The 22,731-nt window shown below is 39.2% G+C and overlaps 1 protein-coding gene across 9 annotated transcripts in view; it reads left to right on the top strand.

Moving 5' to 3' along the window:
* shank3a (SH3 and multiple ankyrin repeat domains 3a) overlaps nucleotides 1-22,731 on the top strand; it is a 292,611-nt gene that overhangs the window by 235,961 nt on the left and 33,919 nt on the right. For 8 of the 9 annotated variants that reach the window (XR_015850861.1, XM_088339875.1, XM_088339876.1 and 5 more), the window contains 6 exons: nucleotides 8,737-8,812; nucleotides 12,294-12,376; nucleotides 15,344-15,468; nucleotides 16,669-16,804; nucleotides 18,684-18,764; nucleotides 20,002-20,025. Coding sequence is in view for 8 of the 9 variants with exons in the window: in XM_088339875.1 (XP_088196001.1) it covers nucleotides 8,737-8,812; nucleotides 12,294-12,376; nucleotides 15,344-15,468; nucleotides 16,669-16,804; nucleotides 18,684-18,764; nucleotides 20,002-20,025 (525 nt within the window). In the remaining variant the exon portion in view is untranslated. The remainder of the gene's footprint in view (nucleotides 1-8,736; nucleotides 8,813-12,293; nucleotides 12,377-15,343; nucleotides 15,469-16,668; nucleotides 16,805-18,683; nucleotides 18,765-20,001; nucleotides 20,026-22,731) is intronic. The other variant, XM_088339877.1, reaches the window with a different exon arrangement.

Genomic DNA, 22,731 nt, shown 5'->3' with positions numbered 1-22,731 from the left:
GGCTTACCGACTGAGAAAAAGAGAACAAATAGAAAACAGTTTGATTTCAAACTTGTTGATGTTTTGTGTTTTTTTGGGGGGGTAGAGAAAAAAATGGTTAGGCAGATTTTACGCATCGTTTAGGCTGCATGACAAAGGGCGCTGGACAAAAACTCACCGAGACAAAGAGAGAAAAGCAGAGCAGGTGTACATTCACAGTACGGTATGAAAAATGCTACAATATAAATTGGGAAATCGGCATTGAATTTTTCAAGTCAATGGGGTGCTGGCCAATCGGCATGAATCTTGGCTGCCGAAATGTTGATGCGAATGCATCCGTTGGATTTTTTTTTTTCTGCAAAAGAGTGAACCAACAATAACCAATGCAGCAATTAGGGAGAGGGTCTCTGTATATGCAAATATATGACATGCAGTCAGGAGAGGCTGTGCCTCACCTGTCATTGTGGAAATACAATATTTCAAATACAGTGTATTGAAATGATTATATGTATCCTGTGTTCAAGTTATGTCCATTTTAATTTCACAATTTTGTGTTTTTTTTTTTTTTTAATTGCTGAATCTTTATAATCCTATCATGAATTTGATTGCCAAATGAAAATCATTGGTCTCTCTATCACACACATGAGACAAGAGAATTGCATGTCTTACTCTGCATCTGCTCAGCTCAATTAGTTGCATACTAATCCTGCGATTCAATTGACTATGACTTAAAAAGAGAAAATCTTAAATGATAATACTCGGTATAGCTAAACAAAAAATATATAAACATTTAATATATTTTTCAAGTTGAAATTTAATGGTCATGCCTCTCCTGCATCCCCTGATTCCACCACTGACCAGCAATGAGTTATTGCTGGTGCAGTGTTCTTCCCATTTTGCTCTCTTTATTCTAAAGCATTGGTTGGCAACCTCTGGGATGTGCAGCGGTACCTGGTCTTGGATCAATTCGTACATGGTTGCACACAAAGAAAAGGAAAAACAAAGTCAAAATTTGGGTGCACATTATACCGAGGTTTTACGATAGTATATTACCGTAATTGATCAGTCCACGATTGCTCAGCATTGGATGTACCGGGAATCAAACTGGAATTGCGACCGCGACATCTCTGGAGCCAAACCACTCTCCCACTACGATTGTAAATAACAATGGGAAAGGCATTCCATTTGATCTCATCGCCACTCTATTTCTACTCACATTGCTACATTGTAATCCAGCATTATGGGAACGTGTTCAGCCAAAACAACATTTTACAATGTGGTACTGTGAGTAAAAATAGTGTGATGATGAGATAAAATCAAATTTGTTTTACTTTGTCATCTAAATCCCTAGCGGTCTTTTAATCATCCAGTGAATTTGAGTGTATTATTTTTGTTGTTATTGTTACTAATGTTTTTGGGCCATGAGAAAATAATAAGACATTAAACTGGTCTGTGGTACAGAAAATGTTGCCAGCCAGCGTTCTAAAGTCACTCATATGTCAAAATGGCGCTGCTGTTTGTAATATTCTTAATTTTTGGCGAGATCGTGAAAGGTCATCACAGTCCAACTTGAACCTTCATGTAACTGTTAATGCGTTGGCATTGTTGTTGCCTTCTGAAGCATTTAAAACTGACAATCTCACCAAGTGTTTGTCAACAAGCGTTTGGCTGTTGTAAGCGCATTGGCACTGAATTATTCAAAGCTTCTTCCACTTTGACGAGTGCCGAGGTATTTTCGGTCGGTGACGAGACCCAGGCGGTAACGAGGAGTTCTCCAAAGGCTCTTCGAGCAAACCCGCCGAAATCTGAGCAAGCGAGAGAGGGGATAGGGAGAGAGAGATTGTGAGGCAATTGTTTGCTGGAGGCTCGAAGACTCTGACACACTTTTTGCTGTTGGAAAAGGAAAGAAAATGCAGCTGAGGCAAGCAAGGAAGGCGGCCGTCTCACGGTGGGATCGTCTCAAGGGACAGACCCCGGTGTCTGAACCGTAAACGGGATGTAACATGGACTGGCATCCCGTTATGGTGTCCGAACTGCCTGTAGTGTGCAGCAAGATCAACGGGGCAGTGGTAAAGGTGGATCAAGATGGCACAATATGGTGCCATGTTTACTGGGGTAAGTCCAGTGGTAGCTGTTGAACAAGGTTTCAGTAGGTGCCCATAGGAGTATTTGCCAGGTGTATTTACTTGAGTGTTTAATTTTTTGGGACGACGTTATTACTGTTATAGTTAGTTCCAACTCTTTAGGATGACTAAATAGGGTCATACTTTTTGTTTCAAATTCTCTATATCTGGAAATTATATGCCTTGGAACATACATTGGAGTCTGGTCATCCTGAAGGGAAGATTATCTCCTTTTGAATCGCTTCTCAAGGTTTCTTACCATATTTATTTGTATGTAACATGCACTCATGTATAAAAAGGACCACTATTGTTTTTTATATAAAATCTGTATATTTTCTTATCTCAAAGTAGACATTGTGAGTGACAAACATTGTTGAATACATGTGTGAATGATTGAAATAATTTATTGACAACGTGAAATATGATCAGGATACCAAGATAAAATTTACAATGTATTTATTCAATATCCTTCAAAGTCTGATTCGTCATCCTGTTGTTTTGTATTTATCAAAATGTTTCAGAACATTGTTCTGTTTTCTCCATTCTTTTACATTTGTCTCTGGTACCGTGACTGAAAATAGTGTGATAATAAGATGAGATCAAATACCTTTTCATAGAGCAACCGTAACCGGTGGTCTAGTGGTGAGGAATCGGTGTTGCTTTTGTAAAAATGTCACAAAATATTGCAAACGAGGATACCCTTGTATTTACCTTCAGTCCAGACAGTGTTGTGTGAGAAGGAGTGCACATGTCTTGTCCTGTGTATACCTCCACTCATTTTTAACGCAAACCCAATCAAATTGCTCTATGTGCTTTGCTAAAGCTTTAAAATGTGTTTATTGGCTTTTCATCATAAAGTGTCTCAACAGTGAACATAGATTGTTCAATTAACTTTCATATAAATGATTATTTAGCAATATACAGCCACAGTGGGGTCTGTTGGTGTGCCACCTTCACTGTGAACTGTTGTGAAAATTGTGTTCTATATAATACTTGACCGAATCTCAGCTTTGCAGGCGTGTTTTTATATATATATATATATATATATATATATATATATATATATATATATATATATATATATATATATATATATATATATATATATATACATGTATCAAGTTGTTGTACTGGTTAAGTCTCCAAGCCATATGTACTCATGAAAGGAGCCATATACTGTATGTTGTATAGATTTCAAACCCCTGCATTAGAGGATTTGTGCTGGCATTTCTCCAATTTTCTTTCTCTCACCTTATCCCATTGTCAGTCTGCTAAATGTATCCAGAAATAGGCAAGACTTTTAGTTGAGGAAGTTTTCCTTTAAATGATTTAAGGAGCAGGGTTGGATGAATGAATAGTTTTCTTTTGAGAGGCATGGATACTAGCTGGATTTTTCTTTTTTAGTTTACAACCCTACTTGAATGTAAAGAGGCTCCAAAAAATGATAAGCATAAATAAAGTTGGTAGAGCCAAAATAAAAGAATCATTTTGAAAAAAAAAAACAACTTGTAACTCACTTCAACTTTCAATACATTTTCATTGTGCAACTGATCAAGTTTGAAAACTAATTTTACAAAGATAACTAGTACGTCTTTTAAACGAGGAAAAACATCTAAAAGAAAAATTGATTGGGAAAAAAATGACTTGCTAAATAATGTCAGTTGCTGACATGCTTTTGAAATCTGATGTGTGTATCAAGATAGAACTGTAAAGGGCGACAAATAGTGTAAAAAAATTCAATGAAGAATAAATGAGATGCTAGATTAGGGCTCTATCCCATTGCTTCCTCTTCCACCGTCCCCTTTTGCTTTGTTTATCTTTCTCCTGCCCCCTTCACTTCTTTGGTGAGGTTAAGTTTGTCTCAGAATTATATCTTATTGTGTGTTGTGCCATGTGCAATAGTTACTCATTCTTTATCATTTTTGTGTTTTTTTTAAATCTGACTTTCAAGATTGTAACATTGGAACTTATTACAACGATAAATTGAAGCGTTCATTTGCAAAAGACTTAAGTATGCCAGAAAATGAGTACTGTGCTTCATTCTTTATTCTTCCTTATCCCGTAACCCCTTTACTGTGCCTCTTTGATTTTACTAGTGCTATAGTGTCCTCTGTAGGAATAATGTTCAATAACACAACACAGTATAAACACATCTAATTGGTTCATTCCCTCCCTTGATTGCTTCTAGCTGGTCGGAAATACTTAGGGGGCGTGGCAAGGAAGAAGCTCGGGCGCTCCTGTACTGACTTTGTAAAACTTGGGTTCCACACTGCGAATGTGTTTTGCAAGAGTGAGTAAAATTGAGGGGAATGGGGAGTGATTGGGATCGAGCCTAACTCTTGCTGGAAAGTGTGTCTGTTCTGCTTCACATCAGAATCGGCCCAATAGAGTTTGATGAATTAAACTATTTTGTGGGAATTGTGAAGAAGTCATGTCAAATGTTCCCGAATTAATCACATTGTTCTTATATGTTGTAAAGAAAAAAAAATGAAATTTGGCGTGATTATTGCACAGTTAAAACTAAAGGGTAAATATTTGGGTTAGTTTTGAACTTTTAAGTAAGTCCATTTTTTGTTGACTGTCCACATAGAAAGGGAACATTTTTACAAATTGTCGCTGTGGTGAATCTTCTTGTGGATGTGCTACTATAAATCCTAAAAGTTGACTCATTTGGACTTTTTTTAAGGCTGGTTTTCAAGTAAATAAATGAGTGTTATTTTAGACACGTCTGACTTTGTCCCCCTGGCCGGAGGCCACAATTCACCTAGTTTAGGAGGTTAACATTCTCTGCATGAGCGGGGAGAATCCGATGAGTCAGGGTGTTGGAGCAAAGATTTACAAAGTCAATGAGGCTTACTCGATAAGTGTGCGCGTGTGTGCCTGTACGCGTGTTTTTCGGCAGCTCTTATCTATCAGTAGCAAGACAGCGTAGGTTAATTCCTTTTTCAGCGATGTTGAGCGACTGTGCGAGGGTTGCCACATGTGCCCTTCAGACAAGGACAGCAAAGATGTCTGCGTGTCCACCAGAGGATCCGTCATAAAAGTCGGCTGCCGCTGGAACGACACCCGTGCTGCTCGCCGTGACTCTCGTGCTAAGCAGGAAACGCGGGTGTCTTTTTATCACGGCACCAAAGCTACCGTAATTGAAGGAAAATTTGGGACTGTTTAAGAAGTTTTGTCTAGATAATTGCTCTGTCTGTCCTTCCTTGCATTATTCTTCCCAAGCGTCTTTCCTTCCACCTTGCCTTTCTATTTTCCTTCTTCCTTTCTTTATTCCCATGATTCTTTCCTTCCTTACTTCTTTGAGTAAGTGTGAGAGGCGTCCTTTTCTCAAGAGACTTCGGAATAAGACGCTGTTGGTGTTCTTGAAGAGCAGCTTCAGCGACAAACTGCTGTCACTGTCTTGTACCACGGACAGACTGAAGAGATCTTTTCTTCCTCATGCCATGAGGCTCTTTAACTCCACCCGGCGGACTAAAGGCCCACATTAAACCACACCCCCTACATTGCATATTACCGTATTTTATTGCAATGTGTATTCTGTGTAGCACTATCTAGATGCTCTATATAACACGCTACAGTGGGTAATAGCACGTCACATTGCAAATTTGTATATTGTATTATTTTTGCTTTATTATTGTATTGTTTTCAGCGCAGGGATGCTGCTGGAAATGTGAATTTCCCTGCAGGGATGAATAAAGTATATCTATCTATCTATCTATCTATCTATCTATCTATCTATCTATCTATCCTATCTTTTATCTATCTATCCGTCCTTCCTTCCTTCCTTCCTTCCTTCCTAAACCTGGGGCGGCAGTAGCTCAGGAGGTAAAGCGATCGTTTTAGGATTAAGGGATCCCGGCTTGTCCGTGTTACATGCCGAAGTGTCCTTGGGTAAGACACTGAAACCCCAATACCCCCAATAAGCAGGTTAGCGCCTTAGACTGGGAGGTCGCTGGTTCGCGCCTCGACCGACACATACCTAATTGGTATAATGGCGGCGCCCTCTGGCTGCGGCTGCACCGACTCGCTACAACGGGTCAGGTGTATCGACATTTCGTTCTGTGTACATTGTTACAAAGAATGACAATACAAAGGAAATTATTATTATTATTATTATTACATGGCTGCACAGATCACGGCCGCTATTGGGAAATGTGAAGCACAATGTAAAGCGCTTTGGGAAGTCATTGACTTGAAAAGCGCTATATAAATGCAGATCATTTCATGTCATAAACCTCCCTCCCTTCCTTCCTTCCTTCCTTCCTTCCTTCTTTCCTTTCTTCCTTCTTTCCTTTCTTCCTTTTTTTATTTCTTCCTTCCTTCCTTCCTTCCTACCTCCTAAACCTCCCTTGCTTCCTTCCTTCCTTGAATTTATATTTTTATTCTTCTTTCCCCTCACCTTGGCTCCCTTATTACCTCCTTTCTTTCCTTATTTCCTTCTTTCTTTCCTTATTTTCATGTCCACCTCCCTTAGCAATTAATAAGCCTTGATTTAATAATCCTTTCCATGACCTGAAGCCTCACTATTGTCCCGTTCACCAATCGTACAGCTAGGAACAGATAGTGTGCTTTTAAGAATGTTCTGTGTAGTTTGAGTGTGCTTTCCTTTGGGGAAATGCAGAAATTGCAGTAAAAGGGAAAAAAAGTAGTAGTACTTTTTGCAATATTTTAATTTTACTATTTTTGTTTAGCGGACCGGATTCAAAAGCCCAACAGGCCATATGTAGTTTGCTGACTGTATTCCTGACCTATAGTTTCGTACGTCAAATGAATGCTCAAGAGGCTGATAAGTGAAGGCCTACATTTTATTCTCTAAGGGTTGATACAGCAAATAGAAGTGACTGTCAAACACAAGAGTAAATACTACTTACCAGCGAGTGATGGATGATGTGTCAGATTAGAGCGTGAAATGGAGAACTCGCAGCATGGGCAGTTCATAGTATGTCACATAACGACACTGAAATGCACATGCAACACATGACAAATCAATTCAACAGCATGTTGGCTGACAGTGCATCACTGTCAGTCAGTCACACACGTAAATGTGCACACACAAATAAGTTATGTGTTTCAAATGTCACTTGCTATTAAATCCGCTTAATGACTTGATCCATCTATCTATATACCACAGCCATATCCCCCTAATGGGAAGTGGCTAGAGTCAAGAACACACTCAAATACACCAAATATTCATTCCACTTCGCTCTTCCCAACCTTATTACCAAACATTAAGCCCACAGCACAACAAGGGTTCAGTTGTCGTGCCATGCAACCCTTCATCAGCAGAAAGGCCCGACAGCTTATACTGGTTTATCACTTCCGCATCACGTTGTTCCTCATTCCTTAACCTATTCAGTCATTTCACTCCACACATACTATGCAAACATCTCATTTCAAAGAAATTTAACCTATCACGCTCATTTTCTCTCAAACCCCATGCCTCTGAGCCATACATTGGTACAACCATACCTTCTTACAATCCTCGCGGCAGTAGCTCAGGAGGTAGAGCGCTCGTCTTAGGATCAAGAGATCGCAGTTCGAATTCCCAGCTCCTCCGTGTTACATGTCGAAGTGTCCTTGGGTAAGACATTGAACCCCTAAAGCCCCCAATAAGCAGGTTAGCGCCTTACATGGCTGCACGGCCGCTATTGGGAAATGTGAAGCACACTGTAAAGCACTTTGGGAAGTCTTGACTTGAAAAGCGCTATATAAATGCAGATCATTTCATTTAATTTCATTTCAATCCATTCGCAGATCTCTACATTTTAACTATCCGTTCAGCACACCGATTGCCTTGCACCCTTCCCTCAACCTCTTCTTAACATCCCCCCCCAAACCATCACCTGCTGCCACATACAAACCCAAATACTTAAAACCATCTACCTTATGCAGCTTTACACCCTTCATCAAAATCTCTACTCCACCTATCTCACCACCTCTCGAACACCTCATTACCTTACTGTTGTCTGCATTCACCTTAAGCTTCCTTCTCTTACACACACTCTTAAACTCCTCAACCAAAGCACTCAGTCTTGCTGCAGAGTAAGCCACCAAATCAGTGTCATCCACAAACGACAGCTGACTTACATGCAACCCACCCTCATGCACAATACCTGCTCTCCCTGCTCTTCCACGCTCCTCACGCTCCAGCCGTATACAAATTTAACATTCAAAGTGACATGACACACCCTCACCTCAAACCTACTCTTACCGGAAACCATTCGCTCACTTCACTGCCCACTCTCACACAAGATTTACTATCCTTATACAAGCTTTGCTGCACAGCACGCAGCAACCTGCCACCCAATTGTTATATCCTCAACACTTGCCACAATGTCTATGATCTATCCTGTCATATGCTTTCTTTAAATCCATGAATTTGAATGTTTTTTTTTTGTCTCTTATTGTCCGTCGAGTGTCAAGACTGCATTCTACCAATTCACTAAAATAGACCCACTAACTCACTGCTGCCAAAATGCTGTACACAAAGCAACTTAAAACAGATGCCTGTTATTACCGTCTTAAAATGTACGTGAATAGTGAAATGAGTTTTAAAAATGTCGGAATGTTGTGACAGTGTAGCTAGGCTTTGTCACCTGTGTTTGTAATATTGCGTTGTTTTCTTCTGTAGAGACTCGAGAGGACCGCACCAAAAGACTGTTTAGACACTACACTGTGGGATCCTATGACAACTTCACCTCGTACAGGTAAGACCCTGTCCTTGCTCATTTGTGCCCAAATGTAGTTTTATCCTTTGTCGTGACCACAACTCCCAAAAGAGTCGGTTTGTCAGAGCTACTTGGACAATAAGATTGTTGTGGTATTTAATGACATCTAAAGGCATTATGCTGTTACTGCACTGATAAAAGATTTGGAGACGTTCTCCACTTCACCCACAGTAAAGCTGAACTATTGATATTAAATGGATATGCTTGATTTTCTGTTATGTGGATTCACAAAATTCCCTGCTTTGAAGATGGAATGGATGGATGGAAAAAAAATTGGAGTGATTTCTGGCTTGGTTGGATAGATGGATGCACCCATCCATGAATGGATCGATAAATGATCTAAGGAAAGCTTGGATTGATGGATGCACAGGTGAGGGGATTTTTGTCTTGAGTTGGACGGATGAGTGAGTGGATGATTCCGTGGGTGGGCAGGTGAGTAGTTAGGTAGGTAGGTTGGTAGGTTGAAAAAATTGAGTAATATTGAATTTGGTATTTTGTTAAAACGCATAGATTTTCTCAAATAAATACATTCATTATTCCGTTCATTTTTAAATGTTTAATCCAAATATTAAGTTCTTAGTTTCCAAATTCAAAGTACAAAAAAGAATACGATAAAATTTTACGAGCGCCTTCTGGGCAAGTTAATGTCTTATCTGGTTTTGCAAAAGAGACTGTGTTCACCCTAGGCTTGTCAGTGTAATCGAAATAGAAAATGTATAAAGAGGTCTATATACGTTAATAAATACAGTGTATTTCCCAAGAAACTATAGCCAACAAGCATCTGAACTAAAAGCTGAAAGTCATATTTTCATCCTTATTTGTGGCACAAAACTAACCATATTCAAACACTCATCATCCGAATAGTTGTAAGTATACTGTAAATATTTATGAGTGTATCCAAGCTCTCAATCTTAATCTAAAAATGTATTCCCGCATTTGCTTTCTTTTGGTTTGGAGGGAAATGCAGTATGTTGCAATTTTAGTAGGCCTTTGAATGTGACTGCTCTCATGACGGCCATTGTTTCCTGAAACTTCCTCAGCCTTTCTTTTAAATGTCAGCTTTTCATTTTTATTTATGCTTTTCGGTTTTCTAAATGTCATTTGTGTCGCCAGAGTCCCGGTTTTATGGAATTTGCCAAAAGCATGCTTCATCTACTTGTCAGTAGACAAAAATATGCAGCCTGTATGTTGCCATGACCATACACCAATACAATAAAATCTGAACCTAAAATGAAATTGTTCTTATTTGGAGGTCAAAAGTATTCATAGGGCTTGCTTTTTTGATAATTTCATGTTAACAGTTCAACTACTCACCTCTTACTAAAGACAATAAAATTGCATTTGTTAAATTTACCTTTGCGGAAGTTACATGTGACTTAATAAAGACCACTTCTGGCCTCGCGCCTAGCAGAAAAGTTGGTTTCCGAACAGCCGCTTGCACCAGCACGAGCTCCGTGTTGTATTGGTAAGTGCTAAGCGTTTTGTTGCTAAACTAACACAAGAGCGAGCACAATAGCAACTGACTCATCTCGAACAACGTTACTAAAAGGTTTGCTTTGATGTCAGAGTGGGCTCAAAATTACCGTGGCAAGTGTGTTGTGTTTTGACCTTAAATACACCCAAGAAAGCTTCTTGTGTACAGACGCTGCCCTACTTATGAACGAGTTCAGGACGATCGTTCATAAGTTGAATTTGTTCATAAGTTGAATTTGTTCATAAGTTGCTATGTTGCTATATTTTGTACATTTAAGGCTTGTATAAGTAACCTGTAATGTTTTGTACTAAAAGATAAACAATTCATCAAATAATATGCTCTATTTTATTATTTAATATTCAGCCAGTATTAACCATCAACATGATATCTACCGGAAATCATTTTGTCACGCGAAGCTATCGACGTGACTCGTCGCCTTCGATCGGCGCCGGGTTTTTAGACCCAACTGCTGTGTTGGGAGTCATTAGGTGACCAAACCCCCCAATTCCAACCCTTAATGCCGAGCGCCAAGCAGGGAGGCAATGGGTACCAATGTTGTAAGTCTTAGGTGTGACTCGACCGAGGCTTGAACCAGCGACCTCCCAGTCTCGGAGCGGGCGCCCTACCATCTGGGCTACCGAGCTGCTATAAAGAAAAATAAAGTTAAGTCCACTTACTTTTGGAAGATGAGCTTCAAGAGTTAGGCGACTTCCTCTTCCGTTTTGGAAAGTAGCCGGAAAAAAGCGATCCAACTATTTTCTCAACCGCATCAAGCTTTCTTATTCCACTTTAATTTTAAAAGAAACAGCTTTCCTCTTCTTTACACTTTACACCAACCATATTGAATGGATGCACGAGATATCAAACAATAAAAATGTCAAAGTTCTTAGCACTGTAGATACAATATAGAATGTTTAATGAGGAAGAGGAAGCCTGTGACCTGTCACAGCGCCACACGCCGGTAGCAGCAGAAAAAAGCATTACAGTACTGTCCTGTACTCGGAAAAAGGTGCACACAATACAAAATCTAACTTACAGCAATGTAATAAACATCATGATGAGTGTGAAACAAGATACCCGAAAACTATAAAGCTGAGGTAACTCCCTAATACCACCTTTGGCCGTCTTCAACTTCTTTGAATGTCCACAAAAATGGCTTTGTTACATCATGTACAATCCATAGAATCCAATCGTGTAAAATATTTTCTCCAAAACACACGATAATGCCGACAAATGAATAGAAATCGGCCTTAAACGTTTCTGCTTCGTTGGAGGTTGCTTCTCGCCACATTAATTTCGTTAACAGATAAACAGACTCATAAAATGATTCCCAATATATTAGCTAGCGCTCCCATTTTGATTGACACCTTTTCCATGATGAGGGTCTGTTCATGTTTTATTCATTCACAAAGCACGAAGTTACATTAAACTTGCGTCTTCCTTAACACATGTATTCCAGGTGTCTCACTCTGACCTTTACTCCTCCATCGCCCCTTGCAGCCACATCATTGCATAAGCCGCAGGGTTGAAAGCTTGGGAAAAAAAGTCGCGGCTTATAGTCCGAATTTTACGGTATTATTACTAATATTATCATTGGGCCGGGCCCTGGGGAATATTTTCATACATTAGACCTTAGTACAGGAAAAAATTGGGGACAATCTTAATAGCACATGTTTTTGGTTGCACTACATAATGCATTGACACTAGTCAAATATTATAGAGTGTCCCTTCAGTACCTAAAAGCATATTTTAAAAGGCTCGAAATGGGACATATGGTGGTGTTGAGAATTTTCATCTTAAACTGGAATGAGTCTGCGATTATTTGTCTGTTATTAGCATCACCTCCGAGTCGCTTATGTCCGTCACAACTGTGGTTGAGTCTTGGATCGCTCTTCAGATGCCATATTGCTCAAACCGCCTTATGCCAATGTGTGTTCGTGCACTTTAAGAGTACGATTTTATTCTCCTCATCTGTTCCCTCCTTAGTGATTACATCATAGAGGAGAAGAATGCAGTCTTACAGAAGAAAGAAAATGAAGGCTTTGGTTTTGTCCTGCGCGGAGCAAAAGGTGAGCCCTATTATTAATGTAGTGTACTTTAGAGCAATTCAATGAATTAGGAGTTGAGTGGTTTTTATATTTCCGGCACGGATGCGAGAGTGTGTGTGTGGTTGTGCTTTTATAAATGTGTAAGTGACCGCGGCCACATCTGCTGCTCAAGCATGACACTTACATTTTGCAGACACCGCTGCGCTCTCGCTTGTATTTTCTTTCCTTTCCTGAAAGGTTTAGTGACAGTTACCATAGAAACCTACTGTCAAGCCCTTTGGCAGGACTCTACTTTTACTTCTTGATCATTTAGTAACTGTGGAATTGAAAGGCCCACACTCACGTTCAAGTGTGTGAGTGTTTTTTAACGTTGTGTGCTTGTCCAGAAAAATGCTCAAGATCATATAGTAAAAGTGGTAAACTTAGTTTAGATGCATGCTTCTTTTGCACTCCTAAGCAATTCAGCGTGTTAGCGTCATCAAATACTCAAAATATAGAGTTGAAAGTGTGACCATGAATGATGTCACGCAGTAGAAAGTCTATATTCTTCATATTTTTAGTTATATTTAAATTCCCACCTCTTTCTGACGTTTTGAAACCGTCCGAAATTGCATTTTCTAAAAGTATGAGATGAAGATTTCAGTAATGATCTCAAACTCGAACAGTTTTCCTTCGTCATTTTGCAGTTTGACTGTCTCGTTTCACGCATAAATTTCTACTTTGGAAAAAAACACGGTATCATTTCACAAGCACCTTTACACTGAAACCAATAAGCAAACTGCTGCATGAATTGTTCAAATAAAACACAATAAAAGTATGGAGGAGGATGACAAAAAATAGAATCGGCTCAAATATAATAGAACAGTCTTTATCTCATCTCATTAGCCGTACCGCTTATCCTCATTAGGGTCGCGGGGGGGGCTGGAGCCCATCCCAGCCATCTCCGGGCAGTGGGCAGGGGACACCCTGAACTGGTTGCCAGCCAATCGCAGGGCACACAGGGACAGACAACTCATTCGCTCATTCACACCTAGGGACAATTTGGACCGGCCAATTCACCTGAAATGCATGTTTTTGGAACGTGGGAGGAAACCGGAGTGCCCGGAGGAAACCCACGCAAGCACGGGGAGAACATACAAACTCCGCACAGGAAGTCTGGAGCTGGATTTGAACCCACGACAGGTTCCCATGACATGAACTGTGCCGCACAAGCGCTAACCACTGCGCCGCCGTGCTGTCTTTATTGTCATTATTATTGTCATAACAGCAGGTTTCACTTGATCGCGTCGGGCCCTTGTACCCCACTCTTAACCCTTTAACGTTAAAATTCTATATATATGTATCTATATGTATATGTATATATATATATATATATATATATATATATATATATATATATATATATATCTAATTGGAAATGTATATGGCCGTTAACCTCTGACCTTTTGATTGACACCACTCTGAGCCAATAACTTTTTTCATGGTCCACAACCTGTATTAGCCAATAAGGGCCTGTTTTAATAAAACAGATATCGCCTCATTTAGCTTCGAATATATTTAGCCAGTAGCAACGGATTCAAATGATGATTGACACATTGGTTAGCCAATGAAATTCTCAAAAGAAAGATACTCAGATGTTTGGAAGATATTTAAATTAGACCTTTAATAAACATGCGTAACGCCAATTGTGATTCATTTTTACGCACCATTATTACGGCCAAATGTGCACAATCATTGAATGACTTCTGGAAAGATAAGTCAAACATTTACAACTTTTTCAAAATGTCTAAAAATTTGGCCAAAGTAAAACACAAGGTCGCAGAGGTTTTATAACCATAAACTTGTCGTCTCCAAATGGCCACTTTTGGAAACAGCTCGACCTAGCCTTTAAAAAATGTGTAAAATGCAATGTTTAGTTTTTCAGATTTTGATCAAATCTGGTAAGGCTTCAAGTTATTGTCTCACCTGTCTTCCAGCTAAGATGCCCACGCTACACTCATCTGCAGGCATTTGTTTGTTAAAATGTGATCATTTGTTTAAAATCTTTGATGTAAGAAGCGTCTAAAATTATTTTGTGGGCGGGTTTCTTATAAGCCTTTTGCTTCAACCTGTCATCCCTTTTCTCTTTTCATGTAATTTTTTGTTTATTTTGTAATGTATGTTGCACGATTGAAAAAAAAAACAATAAATGAGAAATACAAACAACAGCATAGTGTACATTGTTTACAATGTAATTACACCAACAAACAACTACATATATGCACTGTTTGTTAGCAATCCAATGAGGTCGACAATTATGATCTATGCCATTAGGCAAATAGACGTTATTACTGCATCTAACTTGACATTAAATAAAAAATTATATCCTTCGTGTCACTCACCAAAATCAGATAAAGTGCCATGGTTCTCCAAAAGTGTGCTAGTTACTGCTTTTACTTAATGTGGCTTTCCAGACTTACACTCTATGTGAATGGATAAAACTGTGACATCATTTATATATATATATATATATATATATTGATACAACTATAAAATGCTCCCTTTTGGTCACAGACAAATAAATGTGCCTTTTAGAGAGTAAGCCAGAGTTAAAGTGTCTTTGTAATAATCATCCAGAAGTATTTTTAGCATTAAAATATCCCTGATGAAGTAGTGTGCACAATTAAACAGATATATCGTAGTTGTATTAGTACAACAATTCAATGTTGCTACTTTTTTACTCATTTCATTACTTTGGATCGTCACAATGTATGATTTGAGCAGCGATCCGCAGAATTTTCCATAAACAATCCCTGTGAACTTGATCATAGCAACAGTTGCCAGGGTAGAGTTTAAGAGCTCGAATGACATTGGTTCATTGCACTTCCAGTACCGCTGGTATAGGTATAGGTAATATTGGCAATAATGTCATGAGCCGTGGAGTGCAATGAAAGCTAACAGTGGAAAGATGAAATAATTTTCCTTTTTATTCTGGATCTTCTCATATAGCTGAGACGCCCATTGAAGAGTTCACGCCAACCCCAGCATTTCCCGCTCTGCAGTACCTGGAGTCGGTGGATGTGGAGGGCGTGGCCTGGAGGGCCGGACTGAGGACGGGGGACTTTCTGATCGAGGTAGTCCAATTTCTCCTTTGCTAGCATGATGCAAATGCCATTAATCCAGATTTGCTACTACCCCACTTGTTTCTATATGTTCCGTGTCACTGTCGGAAACGATATCAAAGATATGTTTGAAAAGAATGTCCATAGCGAATAATGACAGTAAGTACTTTGCAAAGAAAAATAAAAGAAAATCTGCATTTACTGGTTGTCAAGAGTTACTATTTTAAAAGAATCAAATCTAATACTTTTAGCCAAATACTGTATGTTAGTGCTTTACCTAATTCCATAGTCCCTGTTTGTTTTTGTTTTATCAAAGTATGGCAATGCTTTATGTAGATGAAACTATGGAGCAACCACACAAACCTGTGGATATGACACTTACGTTGACCGTAAAAATGAATGACTGTTTGAATGGTCTGTTTTTTACATCCGGGTCGTGAGAAAAAAAACGTAAAGCAAACACCATAGAACCATTCCGTTAAGGTTTTTATGTAATATATTCCGGGCACAACTGAGCTACAGAAGAAAATTGCTTGATTCACAAGAGTGAGCTCTAACATGGATGACAATCACTTTTATCTTAGGAGGGTGGGCTATGACAAAATGAAAGGTACAACATAATGGAAACATCTGTACTTCACAACTGCCCTTTGTGTAAACTGGTTTACTGATAAAACTCAAGGTCTTCTCCTAACTGCAAACTAAAAGCACCACTTGAAACAATGTAGAAACTGAATAACAACTGAATAAATTGATATATCATGAAGTCAACTATTTATACTTAAATGAATTAATAATCGTGAAATGAATGAATTATGACTAAGTCAAAGGAGTTTTGAATGACTGAAATAATAAAAAGGTTATAAATTAATTAGAAAAAAAATCATACCATCATGACTGTAAATGCAGTGACAGTTTTTAGTATTACAACTGCACGGAAGTTTTGGGAGGATTTTAATTTCTGCAATTTTGTTCTGTTGTACCTGTGAGTTTGTGAAATTTAAAAAGTTAGTTTTATAGTACACTTTCACTGTTGGTCGTGAAAAAAAATACCTGGTTTTTTTCAGCGCTACCTTTCTTGGCACCTATAGTTAGGAAAACAGATAAATCTATAACGTAATTATTCACATGTTTGCTTGTTACTCAATGTACTCTTACTTAATGTAACAGCAGTAACTGCTTGCTGTTGTGTGCTTGTGTAACGGCCATCAGGTGAACGGCATTAACGTGGTGAAGGTGGGCCACAAGCAGGTGGTGTCATTGATTCGACAAGGAGGCAACCGACTCCTGATGAAAGTGGTGTCCGTCACGCGAAAACCAGAGTCGGAGGAAGTTGTCCGCAAAAAAGGTAATCACTGCTAAATGAGGTAGCACAAAAATTTGATGCTGTTGAAGCTGGTTTGTTTTGCCACTAGCGGAGATAGAGCATATGGGTAGCCCATGGCCTGTAGTTCTGAGTTTGTTTGTTTTTTAGAGTGTATAGGCAATTCTAACCTTAATGCTGACAACTCTTGAGCAAAGAAGAAAATCCTTTCATTGAAGACAATATTTCTGGCTGCTCCTCAAATTCCTCCGAGACATTAGCGCTCAGCCATTTTGCACTGTAACGGAATGCACAGAGATAACGCAAAGTTGCTGCATCTCTGTATCTTCCGTGCTCTTCACTACCGTTGTCATGGCGACTACACCGCAAGTTTTGAATTCGGATTGCATTATAGTAACAGCATCTCTCTACCTACCTCCCTCCCTGGGTTCTCTCTCTTGCTTTTCCTTTTTTTATTTCCAAAGCTCCTCCGTCTCCACAACCCTACTAGCATTCAGACCTCAATGGTTTACTGGGGACTTATGCCGCATATGGAGAAGGCGTATAATTGTTTTTTTTTATTCTTGTTTTTTTCACTGAAAAACTCAAACAAGGTGTGCTAACTTTTTGACTGCAGGCTACATTTTGTGGGCTTTTTTTTTACCCGTACACTTCCTGCAACAAGTTAATCTTTACCCCAGTCCTGCGATTCTTGGAGGCATCTTTTTGGATCGACAACATTGCAACAGTGGACCTTTGGATAAGGATTACGAATCTCCCGCAAATTTGGAGGTGTCATGTCTGTTGCAGATTGTTCTGGTTTCCCGTGAAACCACTGTCCTCTCTCCATGTCAGCGCAGATGTCATATCGTCCTCCTTGGGGCTGATTGACTAAAACGGATGCACGTGCAAGAATAGGATCTTGATTCTTCCCTCAAATAGATGTGAAAGCCCATTCACTAAGCGGGCACGCTAAGGCTGAAAAACAGAAACAATTGCTACGCAGTTTTTCTTTGCTGCTCTGATGTATCGTCAATTCAGCACCCCTTAGACATACCTGTAAACTTATACGTTCTCCCCATATTTCTTTTGCATTTTTTTATTCGTTCAAATTGTCTTCGCCATGCAACATTTTTTATACAGGAAGTTTTTTTAACTACTCTTTTGGTAGCCTGATATCATATTGTCCATTTCGTCTCTAACCCTGGTTGTCTTGGTCACTGGTAGGGAACGACGTCATCATCGTAGATTGCTTGTATTGTCGCAGTTTTCTACACAGTATGTCTTGTTGTGATTATATAAGTACGGTGTTGTGTTTGGAAAGTTTATTAGCGCTTAATAATGGGAATCGCAATAATTAATGAGGGGAGCAATTGGCTGAGGTTGACAGGTATGCTTAGAGATTTGGCAGTGATCTATGAATGAAATTGGAGCCAATCACAAGTAGGACTCATACTACATCACCTACAAATTAACATCCCCTTGCGTCTGGTTCATTTTAGCAAATAGAGATCCAAATTTTTTCCCATCTGCACGGTTACCACTCACTGTTTCAATTCCATAACTTAAAACTCGTTTGCACATGTTCTCTCCTGAAATTGTACAAAAAAAAGGTACATTTAGTTTCTTCTTCTACGTTGATGCATTCCAAATGACATTGATGGCCAACAGATTCCCCCGATGAATGTGAGAAAGTGACCAAGAAAGACCATCTCCAAATTAAAAGAGCCTTGTTAGGCAGGTAGAGTCATGGAAAAGTCTCAACATAACGTTTCATCGGAAACGGATTTCTTCCGAAGAAATGCGACAGTGACGTGGACCCTCCGACTGCGGGAGGCCCGGAGGGCCCTGATCTGCAAAGCATTTCCAAGACACTCGTCAACGCCAAGGCGGTCTTCCTCAATGCCGTGCTTTTCCTCCACAGCGCCCCCGCCTCCAAAAAGAGCGCCCAGCACCACCCTCACACTCCGCTCCAAATCCATGACGGCCGAGCTAGAAGAATTGGGTGAGTGCTACTCATTTACCTTGTCTGCTCTGTGTTGTTGACCAAAATGCATCTTATCCGATTAAAGGCATGTGTTTTTAATGATCATTTCCCAATAGAGTTCACGATATTCCACTTGTTTTCTGACTTGAAAAAAACAAAAACTTGGACACAGACTTAATGAGGATATTAAGCAGTATGGCGAGGTTTGTGTCTGGGGAGGCACAGTCAGATTCATAAATAAATGAACCAACATTTTATTCATTTTTTTGGCAGAGCGATAAACCAATATTAAACTGTAGCATAGAAAAACAGGTTCTACTGTCTTAAATTATACATGAAGTTCATACACTGATCGTTTGGAATAGAAGCAACAATGGTTAATGAAAAAGTCCATGCAACAAGTAAAGAATTACCGGATGACTTGGTTTGCTCTTAGCTTGCAAATTCTATCACAAATTCTTCTGCTTGGATGTGCGATGTGTGAAGAATCTGAATCCTTGCTCTCACTATTGCCCTCTGCCATGAGGCAAGAGAATTCCACGCCTCACTCTGCATCTGCAGGCATTCACCCCATCATATGTACATACTAATTGAGTTAATGATATTGATTGATTAACGTTTTTATTTTGTTCCACTGTTCACCGAATACAAGGTTACAATTCATTTAAAATCTAAACTTTATAAACAATTGAAAAAAAAACTAAAGAAAAAAAGGCTGACGGGAAAAAGCTTAACAAACACTTTTAACATTAATCAAATAACCTAACCATTTATTGTAACAAGGTATTATATGTAAAATTAATGACATCTAATCATCATTTCCAAAAAAAAGAAAGTAATAATGAACACTTAATATAAATTCAGATAACTAATATCGGATTATAATTTTGCATCATTCAATTCAAAATACTCACACACAAAATTACATTAAACAATTTCGATATTTATAATACAATTACTATTACAAAATTTGGCAATCTTGAAAAAGGAAAATCCCAAAATTGCAAAGTTTGTAAAGGAAAGAACTTTAACGCAGAACAAACATAACACTTTAATGTCTTTTTATTTTTAAATTTCCATGTTGGTGGATAAGCCTCACCTGCCTCCCCTGATATAAATAATGTTGTATGAACAACTATCCATAGACTATTTTTCAATTTTCTGCTTTTTTTCACTAACCCTGACAATAGTTGCTTCTCTTTGCATGTGTTTGTGCTTTTTCTCTTCTATCTTGATGCTTTCATTACCTACCAAGCTTCTGCTCGGAGGAGAAGAGGAGGTGAGTCTGAGGCAAGAAAAACAGCTGTTTTATCACTGCTCAGTCTCCTTTGTTGGGCAAGGAAATGTTATTGCTAACATTGTCACATTGCCTTGTACAGTATACAGTCGCCGGCGAAACTATTTGCCCTCCTTGAACTTGGTGACCTTTTGCCACATTTCAGACTTCAAACATAAACGTATAAAACTGTAATTTATTGTATGCCCGAAGATAGCTGGGATGGGCTCCAGCACCCCCGTGACCCTACTGAGGATAAGCGGTGCAGATAACGGATGGATGGATGTTTGTTTTGTTAACATCTATTGCAGCCTGGTCATCCTGGAAAGGGGAGGACCTCATGTGCAGTTTTTTCTCAACGTTTCTTCATTTTCTTCATGTTGAGGTTTTTGAGTTTTTCCTTGCCCTCATGTAGGTTTTAGATCAGGGGATGGTGTAATAATAGTCTGTAGTTTGCAATAATCAGTGCAGCCCTTTGAGACACCTTGTGATAAAGGGCTTTACAAATAAACATGACTTGACTTGACTTGGAGAATCAACAATAAGTGGGACACAATCATGAACGTTTGTTACTTCCCTTTTTGATTACTGTAATGCACTACTCTCCGGTCTAAGTCCAAAATCAAGGGCCTTCAGCTGGTACAAAATGCTGCAGCAAGGCTTTTAAATAAGACAAGAAAGTTTGATCACATTACCCCGATTTTAGCTAACCTGCATTGGCTCCCTGTTAGCTTAAGATGTGATTTTAAGGTTCTGTTGGTATTATACAAAATCATGCATGGACTTGCTCCCTCATATCTTTCAGATTTAATTTCCCCCTATGTTCCGGCCTGGAGCCTTCGCTCTGAAAACGCTGGTCTACTAGTGATCCCAAGAGCCAAGAAGACATCCGCAGGTTCGAGAGCCTTCTCCATCAGGGCCCCGGTGCTGTGGAATGCTTTTCCTCCTGAGATTTGATCTGAAACATCAGTGGAAATGTTTAAATCTAAGCTTAAAACACACTTCTACTCTATAGCAGATGAATAACCTATATTTTATGTTGATAATATGTGTATTATTTGCCCTCATATGGGTTTTAGATGAGGGGATGGTGTCATAATAGTGTGTAATAATAGTTAGCAATAGTCTTTAATCTGTGCAGCACTTTGAGACTCTTTGTAATTAATGGTGATACAAATAAACATGACTTGACTTGAAGTGGAACACACTTTATTGGAAATTTTAAACTTAAACAACAAAAAATGGGTGTGCAAAATTATTCAGCCCCATTGAGTTAATACTTTGTAGCGCCACCTTTTGCTGCGATTACAGCCTCAAGTCGCTTGGGGCATGTCTCTATCAGTTTTGGACATCAAGAAACTGCTATTTTTGCCCATTCCTCCTTGCAAAACAGCTCGAGCTCAGTGGGGTTGGATTGAAAGCGTTTGTGAACAGCAGTTCTCAGTTCTTTCCTCAGATTCTCAATTAGATTGAGGTCTGGACTTTGACTTGGCCATTATAACACCTTGACATGTTTTTTTGGGTAAACCATTTCATTGTAGCTTTTGCTTTATGTTTTGGATCAATGTCTTGTTGGAAGACAAACCTCCGTCCCAGTTTCAGGTTTTTTGCGGACTCCATCAGGTTTTCTTCCAGAATGGTCCTGTATTTGGCTCCATCCAACTTCCCATCAATTTTAACCATCTTCCCTGTTCCTGCTGAAGAAAAGCAGGCCCAAATCATGATGCTGCCACCACCATGTTTGACTGTGGGGATGGTGTGTTGAGGGTAATGAGCTGTGCTGCTTTTACGCCAAACATAACGTCTTGCATTGTTGCCAAAAAGTTTGATTTTGGTCTCATCTGACCAGAGCACCTTCTTCCTCATGTTTGGGGTGTCTCCCATGTGGCTTGTGGCAAACTTTAAACAACACTTTTTATGGATATTTTTAAGAAATGGCTTCCGTCTTGCCACTCTTCCATAAAGGCCAGATTTGTGCAGTATACGACTGATTGTTGTCGTTTGGACAGATTATCCCACCTCAGCTGTAGAACTCTGCCGTTCATGCTGAGTGATCACGCGCCGCTTGGCTGCATCTCTGATCAGTTTTCTCCTTGTATGAGCTGAACGTTTAGGGGGATGGCCTGATCTTGGTAGATTTGCAGTGGTCTGATACTCATTCAATATCAATATTATTGCACAGTGCTCCTTGGGATGTTTAAAGCTTGGGAAATCTTTATGCATCCAAATCCAGCTTTAAACTTCTCCACAACAGTATATCGAACCTGCCTGCTGTGTTCCCTGTTCTTCATAAGGCTCTCTGCGCTTTAAACAGACCTCTGAGACTATCACAGTTCAGGTGAATTTATACAGAGACTTGATTACACACAGGTGTATTCCATTTAGTCATTTAGATCAACATTGAATCATTCAGAGATCCTCACTGCACTTCTGGAGTTTGCTGCACTGAAAGTAAAGGGGCTGAATGACTTTGCAAACCCACTTTTTCGTTTTTTATTTGTTGAAAAAGTTTAAGATATCCAATAAAGTGTTTTCCACTTCATGATTGTGTCCCCCCTTTTTTAGATGCTTCACAAGAAATTACAGTTTAATATATTTATGTTTGAAGTCTGAAATGTGGCAAGAGGTCACAAAGTTCAAGGGGGCCAAATAGTTTTGCAAGCCACTGTACTACTGTACAAAAGGATGTAAACATAATGGTTGAATAAA

This window comes from Urocampus carinirostris, chromosome 7, assembly GCF_059441175.1.
Source record: "Urocampus carinirostris isolate Australia breed hairy pipefish chromosome 7, RoL_Ucar_1.0, whole genome shotgun sequence".
NCBI classification, from domain to species: domain Eukaryota; kingdom Metazoa; phylum Chordata; class Actinopteri; order Syngnathiformes; family Syngnathidae; genus Urocampus; species Urocampus carinirostris.
Note: the sequence above shows the minus strand (reverse complement) of the source record. Positions and strands in the feature narration are given on the sequence as shown.